The 8,956-nt window shown below is 34.6% G+C and overlaps 1 protein-coding gene across 5 annotated transcripts; it reads left to right on the top strand.

Annotated features, from left to right (window-relative positions):
• The first annotated feature begins 776 nt into the window (after positions 1 to 776).
• Positions 777 to 7,909, top strand: LOC149136491 (uncharacterized). Of its 5 annotated transcripts, none has more exons than XM_089348754.1 (5): positions 777 to 828; positions 4,650 to 4,877; positions 5,813 to 5,907; positions 6,006 to 6,351; positions 6,860 to 7,909. In XM_089348754.1, exons 2-5 carry the CDS (start codon positions 4,662 to 4,664, stop codon positions 7,829 to 7,831), a joined length of 1,629 nt encoding a protein of 542 aa, XP_089204880.1. In that variant the 5' UTR covers positions 777 to 828; positions 4,650 to 4,661; the 3' UTR covers positions 7,832 to 7,909. The 5 variants fall into 5 exon arrangements, with proteins under 5 accessions (XP_089204880.1, XP_089204882.1, XP_089204879.1 ...); XM_089348756.1 differs by having other exon boundaries at positions 5,813 to 5,926; XM_089348753.1 differs by having other exon boundaries at positions 777 to 908.
• Positions 7,910 to 8,956: the final 1,047 nt, after the last annotated feature.

Genomic DNA, 8,956 nt, shown 5'->3' with positions numbered 1-8,956 from the left:
CCTCTGGTCGCAAAGCAGATGCCTTGTCTGGGATGTCACAGTTAGCGACTCCTTTGCTTCTCAAATCCTGGATGCTGTGGTAAGGTCGAGATCCACAGCTTCAGCGGCCAAGTGGAACAAAATCCTGAAATACCACAATTTGTCGACCAACTACGTTTCCCATATTGTGGTGTTCGAGAGGTTTGGTGGGGGTCGCACCACTAACTGCAAGATACCTGTTTTCACTGGCAACTCGCCTTGCAGAGGTGACTGTTGAAGCTTGTGAGAGCACGTAGCTGTTCCAGAGCATCAGCCTTGCCATTACCCATGGCAACGTTGCTGCTGTGCTGGCATGCCTCAATAGCCATTCGAGAGGTTTCCCAGCATCCCAACGTTTCAACCCAAGGTGGTGAATTGTTTTTCTTTTTTCTTTCTCTTTTTTTTCCTTTTATCTCATAAATTTTTTCAATTGTATTCTCTGTTAAATTGTCCAATTTGTAGTTTAATTTTGCTCCGATTGCGTTCAATTTTGGTGTATCACTGCAACTCTGAATTTTGATTACGATCAACCAATTACTTTATCTAGTAAATTAAAGAATCTAATGTTATTTGGAATTAAAGTTGGGAAATTTGGGTAATTTTAGCCAATCAACAGACAGTGTTGCATTAGCAAACAGCACGCTGTGATGTGGTTCACTGTTGTTTGTGCTCTAATATAATAAAACACTAATACAATAAAACAATAATAAAATAAAAAATTCTGCGTTGAAGAAAAAAAAAAAATCAAGAGAGTTATCGAACCTGGAGGCTCTGGAAACGAACTTTTCATCTACTGTTGAACCTTCTCTTGTAAGTTTGATTTGTTTCCATCACTTTGCTATTATGAAACACTCGAAAATCGTCTAATGTGGTTCTATTATTTTCACATCGTAAATATTATAATTCTTATGTTTCTTCCTGATTACCCATATTGTTTTTTTTGTGATGAATGGTCAATCATGCCTGCCGTCCTTTAGTGAATAATATTTGTATCACGTAACTATCTTCTACATATATGTGATGCTATATCTTAATTAAATATAATGCATAGAAAATCTAGAAAAACAGATACTTATTGCTTTTAGCGAATTCAGAATTTGAATTCCTTAACTAAAGGATACATCTAAAATGAAATATCGTAAAAATATCCAATTGTCTTTGTGGTAAATAAAAAAATTGATATTTCTACATCGTAATAATACTAAAACTCTAGAGATGTTTGTGTGTACCCGAAATATATCAGAAATAGTATATTGTATCTTATTTTTTTTGCATATTTATTTTTATACTTAACTTCGGCAGTGCAGTACAAATTTTCCTGATATTTGGACCTTTATTTATTAATGAAAACGATTGAACAATCTTTGTTATCTCTTGAAAAAAATAAAACATGGCTTCCTTGACGTTTACGCACATTGAATACACACACATATAAAGAATATCATGGCATGTCAAAACAGCACGAACGCATGTCCGCTTATCTGTGACATATACACACGCATAGTGTTCGTGATTTCTAAGAACAACAGCAATAAAAAAAGAAAAGAAAACATCGACTTTTTGACGTACACAATATTTTAATCATTTGAAAATATTTAACTCAATGTTATTTCAAAAATGGGCGGAAGTAAAGGACATGGACGCCTCTCTTTCTGGGTGGTTTTTAAATTTTTTTTACAGAAACCCACTTCTTCCACAGCGGATTAAGTATTTTTAGCTTTCTTTAACCAGAGTGTTGTGTCTGGGAAGACTCTTTTGGTGCCTTATAATTTAATGCACACACACACCTGTAAAATTTCCACTCATTTACTTATTTATTTTTCTAAAATTTTCGTTGCGTCTTGTAACCTTTTCAATAGTTATTGACTCTGTCTGTTATTCAATAACGGACAGAGCCAACGAAAATTTTAGAAAAATAAGAAATGAGTGGAAATTTTACCTGTGAGCGTGTTTAAGTATAAGGCATTAAAAAGAATGACTTTCCCCAGATACAACAGAATATGCTTCAACACTTTTTTGTTATTTATCTCCTCTACCTGCACGTCTCACTCAGGCTCTGTTTTACACACAAATATATAAAAAGTCAACGCTCATTATTATCTTTGGAGATTATACATACATTTTAACACTTTACAATATACTTACATATATACATAATTCTAAATCTGTCGAATATAAATAATGTACATAATTATTCATCTCTTAACTGTGGAACTGAAAAGTTAATCAATATGTCAGACAACAGGAGGCACAGATCAATTGGTGGAGGCAGAGGACCAGAAAATGAAGATCTAGAGATTGAACTCTTACAGTGGATTGTTGTTTAGCGTGCAAACAATGTAATTGTAAATTATCGCCATTTACGGGAATATGCTTTTGAATTGGTAAAAAGGTTTGGAATTGGAATGAACAGCTTTAGATGTTCTGATAAATGGATTTTCAATTTCATGAAACAGAATAATCTGACTGTGAGAAAGATTACACATGTTGGTCAAGCAGACAATAAAAACACTTGGAGAAAAGGCACAAATCACCAGTGACTATCTAGATAGTATTCCAATGTTAACAACAGATAAGGATGCTAACCATATTTATAATATGGATGAAACACCTGTATATGTTGACATGTTGAGTTCAACAACCATAGACTTTGTTGGCAATAAAAATGTAGATGCTAGCCCCTGTGGTGCTACCAAAGCTCGTTTTACTACTGTGTTGTTTGTTAATGCTGCAGGAAAGGTGTTGAAAACGATGATTACCCTTAAAGGATTGAAAAACGTGCCTAAAATCAACGTCGTAAAGAATATTTACTTAACAGTCTCCAACAGAGGATCAATCACATATGAACTCATGCAGCTGTGGGCTGACAAAGTGTTTGGGCAGAGAACAGCACAACTATCCCATGCTCAAAATTCAGTGCTATTCATGGACGAATGCTCAGTGCATGAGAAAACAGAGCTGCTAGAAGTGTTCAAACGTAGGAATACAATTCTCAAACTTATACCTCCTAAAACAACATCTTACTTGCAGCCGTTAGATGTATCAATTATTGGTCCATTCAAGAAAGCCCTTCGTGCAGAATGGGATAATTAGTTTTTCAAATGACAAAAAGGAGTATACAAATAAAGAATATTGCAAAAGACCCTAACAAGAGATAGTGAACTTTGTGGCTCAAGCTGTTGCCACTTTAAATAAAGAAACTATAAAGCATGCTTTTGAATGTTGTGGAATTGCTCCTCGTGGACAGACTGTAGAACATAGCCTCTTAAACTCATGCTTACAGGATGTTTTGTCTGGCCTTGAGGTAAATGCGCCAGATGCACAAAATGATAAAATTGAAGATGAGATACAAGTGAAATTAGCACATGTGAATTATGACCAAGTAACAAATGAAGAAATTTGTGATATTTAACTTGAACCCATTCAATTATTATCCTACTATAAATGTCCAATGACATTATTTGTTCATACAAGGCCTCTATTCATGTTTCCAACAGTTTAATTTTCAATATTTTTTCTAATAGACCCATAGTTAACTTCAGAATATTTTTTAATATGTTACTTCTTTTAAAGTTGTTTCAGTTTCTTTATGCCTATCTATCTGGTAACTGAAACGATAGAAGTTCAATGGAATTGTATGAAATAAATATGGTTTTTGAGAATATCTTTGTTTTTCCTAGGTGAAATATTTTACTTCCATATTACCGCCCATGAGTGCTTATTATAGGTGGGCGGTTATTTAAACCGAAAAATAGTTTTATAAAATAGAATTATCCTTTTCACAGTCCTAGGCGGATTTTCAGAAAACCCCATAATAGTTTTCAAGGGAAGATAATCCATTACACTCCGTTTATAAAGACCGATAAATATTTCTTCATTGCCAATTGGGTGTGTGGGGGGACCAAAAATATAGAGGAAACAAACAACTTCAGATAAAGGGATTAAGTCGATTACATCGACTCCAGTGCACGACTGGTACTTATTTAATCGACCCCGAGAGGATGAAAGGCAAAGTCGACCTCAGTGGAAATTGAACTCAGAACGTAAACGAAATACCACGAAGCATTTCACCCAGCATGCTAACGATTCTGCTGGCTCGCCGCCTTCAATATTGTGAAAAGTGAAGACCATACACTAATATTTCAGATGGAATCTTGATATAAATACTAGTTTTCTGTAGACATAATCAGGAAAGAATTATTGGTATAATTTGTGGTTTGTAACATTCTGTTTAAAAGATATTGGGCAAGAATTCGGCCCCGATCACTTTTAAGAACTTCTTTTTTTCTAAATATGTGGAAAAATACGGACATTATGATTTGGACAAAAATTTTAAAACATTTCTGTAGTTATGGTTAGGGGGTTAGGGCCAGTTTTTTGGGGAAAAAGCCAAAATTGAAGTATTTGAGAGGAATGAAGGAGGATGAAAATTTAACAATGCCGATTTTTGGCAATTTTCTGGAACTTCCATATCCGAAAACGGGGTTTTTTGGCAAAAATCTTTTTTAAATAAACAAATTTGAGAGAAAATGGGTTGGGGTCGGAGTCTTTCCAGGTATTGTACTAATTTTTTTTGGATATCTAGAAAATGTGTGTGAGTGTTCTCAAATAATAGGACATTTTTTCTCTAGTGTAATGAAGTTATGCGTACCAAACGATCATCACTGGGCCGTCTCACCATACATGGAAAGAAGACAAGAGAAAGACGGAAAAGGGAAACCACAGAAGAAAGGCAATTAAGATTACGAAATCATAGGGAAAGACAATCTGCTGCTCGACAGGCAGAAACAGCAGAAGAAAGGCAGGCAAGATTAGAAACTCAGAAACAGAGGGCAAGAACTCGTCGTGCAGCTCTCAAGGTAGGTGTCAGGTATACATTCTTAAGCGTCACACACCTATAGGAGAAATATAACAAAGATCAGCTTACAGAATTTATTTGCAAGGTCATTGATATTGAAATTTATTTCAGAGAGCAAGGATGTATGTAGAATAAATGTATTAAGAAGGTTCATGATATGAAGTTTCTTATGATGTCAACTTTTAGTATTGCAGCCTCTCCACAAATTTCATTAAAAATGAGCTCAATAAAATCATGAATTAAGGCTCAGTCATACTTTGCAACCTTCCTTGAATCTCCATGTCAGGTTTAGGAGCTGTGCAATTGATAAACATTAGTTGGCAAGCCAAGTACCTTACCATGCTCCATACTTCATTACCTGGTATTATCAGTAACAGAAATACGCACCTGTAATAAATTGAGTAGAACTTCAGAATCAATGTATGTGATAAAAATACTACTTTAAAGAAGCTACTGTTAAATCAATTGTAAATTCAATCAGGAATTACAACGTTGAAAAATTTTCTGCAGAAAATCTACCAGAGAACGTCTGTGTGAATTGTGGCAGCAGTCACTATATATTTGATGTTGAAGACAAATTACAACAGTTTACCACCATGTCAGATTTCAGAATAGAATAAGTATAACATGCAGCTCCATTCTCATTTCAGTTTTGGAATTCTGTAGAGATTCTCTGTTCAGGTTGATTTTGAATGCTTTTGGGGATTTACCATATACTCATGTGGCTGACAGATTCCATTTTTTCTTAGTGGATTCAATGTGGGAATTCAAATATTTGTTAGTCTTACAAACAAGAATTTTTAGTTATCATTGACATTTGCATTAGCCTAAATTATTCATTCATCACAGTCCAAATTATTTCCATTGAACTGAAATCTTTATTCTTTTATCTTTTTATTTCTTTCTTTGATTATGCCCCACTTCCTCAACACTCAGATGAAAATGATACAGCAAAAAAACAATGAAATACAGCACCTTGGGGAGCAACACCAGAATCAAATGTTAAAAAATCAACAATCACATGACAGATGGTATGTGATGACTAAAATGGTATTTTGACAATGTTATTGAGTTACTATTCTTCTCTTCTGTATATTTCTTCTGAATTAATTGCAAATTTTCATTTTAGGCAAATGGACAGTGCTTTATCATCTCCAAAGACTTCAAAATGTGTACATCTAACTACTAAAATGCCAGTCCAGCAAGATTCAAGTTTAGCACAAGCATCGCAAAGTATTACAAAGCCAGCCCAGGTTTTGACTTCACCATTTCAAATAACTCCATCCAAATCAAATCTGGTGAAAAATCCAAATCAAACAACCGTATCTAAATCAATAATTAGAGAAAAAGATTTACCGAAACAAAAATTGCTAGTTACTAGTCATCAGCATTATGTTATGTCTAACCTAGCATCTATGTGGAGAAGTAGAAAATTATGTGATGCCAGTATTAGCAATGGCTCATCTACTGTGATGGTAAGTATACAGTTGTAAACGTTTTCACATCTATAGACTGTTCCTAATGTCATCATCATAACTAAAAAATCTTGCTTGTAAGTCTAAAAATTTATGCATAATTTCTAATGTGCTTAATATCAAGATATTCTTTCTTCTACTTCCCTCTATATTTCTCAAAGGTAGGTGTAGCCTTTAGTTTTAAGTATTATTATTATCAGAAAATTCTACGATTCCGTCATTGAAAATAACTTTTTCTGAAACATTTGCTTATTAATATAGAAGAGAATATTTTACAGAAAAAGAAAATGGAGTTGATTTAATTAGGGTATTAATGAAATAACTCTTTGAGATAAGTGAAGTTTAAATCAACTTTCAGTGGCTTAAGACTTTTGGGAGTGAATAGGTTTTGTAGAAGATGGAGAAAGATAAACTTACATTTTTCTACTTTATAAACATATTTCTTAAATGTCTATCATTGTATTGTTGGCAAGCTATAAATATACTGTTATTATTTACTATATTTCAGGTCCATAAAATAGTCTTGTCTGCTGCATCTCCAAAATTGTTATCACTAATTAGTACACACATCTCTTCTCAGTTTTATGAAGTAAAATTTCCTGAAGTAAGCACAGAAGCTTTAATGGCTTTTGTTGAATACATGTATACTGGACTATTAGATCTTGATCTTAATATTTTACAACAGCTAAAAGTCATTGCAAAACAATTAGACATGAAAGACTTACAAAATATATGTGATGTTCATCTTTTACGTGGAGCACGTCAGCAACTTGCTTCAACAGTGACTGTGTTTGATGATCCCAGGCAGATGCCATCTGATGTTTCAGCTGTTCCGACAGAGGATATTAAACAGGAGATTTCTCAAAATGAATCAGCAGAACTTAAAGAAGATGTGGTTAGCATCTTTGAGCAAGAGGTTGAGGCTGCATCTTCGGACACTAAGGATAGCAGCTCTTCAGTTAGTTCTCTTATTCTTCCTACTGTAAAAATAGAGCCTGTAGGACCTGATGACGACAAATATGGTCAAATGAATAAAAGGGCTTCAACATCTTGTTCAGTTTCAGATAGTTCTCAGGCACTAAACACTCCTTTGAATTCTATAGCTGTGTCCACTACAGATTTTAGCTTACCGTTTTCAGATACCACAAACAGCAAAGCAACAGCAAATAAGATACGTGGAACATCACCTAAATTAAAATCTAACGTATTTGAAAGTTCTCCAGTTTCTGACTCATCTCCTGTGTCATATCGTGAAGAAAAACTGTGTTCTCAATCTAGACTCATAAGAGAAGACCCTTCTAAACCACAAAATCGAACTATAACAACTCAATCAATTGACAACAATGTGACTTATGGTAACACTGAAGGTGTCTATCCTGTAGGACTTTTTACAGCAGGAGGGGACAGATTACCATTATCATCAACACAAGTTACCAATGTCAAAAATATAGGTTTATATAAAACAGATGGTCTTACTTGATATCAGAAATAGTTAATTTTCAGTTTACACACACACTGATAAATTGAGCTTTAATTTTGTAATAAATAATTTTTGAAATACTAGCCTTGTTTTATTTTCTAATGAAAAATACAGTAGAGTTTTCTGTCTTGTGAGAAATTGTTGATAAATGTTTATTTCAATACTGTCTTCATAAACCTGTTTTCTGTTCACTACTGCTGCTAGATGTACCCTGTTGCTGTCCATGGCTGATACCAGTGTCACATAACCAGCCCATTTAAAAGTACCCTTGAATTGTCGGGCGATACGCTGTGCTTGAGAAGACCTAGTGAATGAAGTAAAATGAAAATGAAAATCAAAATAGAAATTGTAGTTGTGGCTGATGCCAGTGCTGCCTGACTGGCACCTGTGCTGGTGGTACATAATAAGCACCATTCAAGTGTGAGTCAATGCCAATTCCACATGCTCCTTGTGCCGGTGGCTCATAAAAACACCATCCGAATGTGGTTGATGCCAGTGCTTCCCGATTGGCTCCTGTGCCGGTGACACATAAAAAGTACCATTTGAACATGGTCGATGCTAGTGTTGCCTGACTGGTTACTGTGCTGGTGGCACATTAAAAGCAACTTACAATCTTGGACTGGTTAGTGTTAGGAAGGGCATTCAGATCAGATTGGAGCCTGGTGCAGCTTACTGGCTTGCCAGTCCTCAGTCAAACTGTCCAACCCATGCCAGCATAGAAAATGGATATTAATCAATGATGATGATGACTTAGTATCCATACAAAAATTTCTTTAAAATCCTCTATTACCAAGGGATTAAGAAATTGCATAGAGCAATATGCATATTACAATCCACTTTTGGTTGCTATTTCGAATTATAAATTATGGGTGCATTAACTGTAACACAGGATTGAATCTCATCTCATTGATCTCTCTCTCTGTCTCTCTTTGTCCATGAAGATGATGTAGAGACATGTTATTTACATCTGTCTATAGCAGTGTTAGTTAAAAATCTATAGATATGCTTTGTAGTTCAGAATAGCAATTAATGTTTTGTGTGATATATACCTGTGTTACTAAATGTTCGCCCTTAGGTTAAATCAGTATGTGTGTCTTAAGTTATTGACGATTCTTAGAAATTTGA

This window comes from Octopus bimaculoides, chromosome 3, assembly GCF_046866305.1.
Source record: "Octopus bimaculoides isolate indiv1 chromosome 3, ASM4686630v1, whole genome shotgun sequence".
In the NCBI taxonomy this organism is placed as follows: Eukaryota; Metazoa; Mollusca; class Cephalopoda; order Octopoda; family Octopodidae; genus Octopus; species Octopus bimaculoides.
Note: the sequence above shows the minus strand (reverse complement) of the source record. Positions and strands in the feature narration are given on the sequence as shown.

Coding starts and splice junctions, on each gene's coding strand:
- LOC149136491 (XM_089348753.1), top strand. CDS start 885: ATGTGGTTCTATTATTTTCACATC. Junction 909..4,649: donor GGTTCTATTATTTTCACATC/GTAAATATTATA, acceptor TTTTTTCTCTAG/TGTAATGAAGTTATGCGTAC. Junction 4,878..5,812: donor CTCGTCGTGCAGCTCTCAAG/GTAGGTGTCAGG, acceptor CTCAACACTCAG/ATGAAAATGATACAGCAAAA.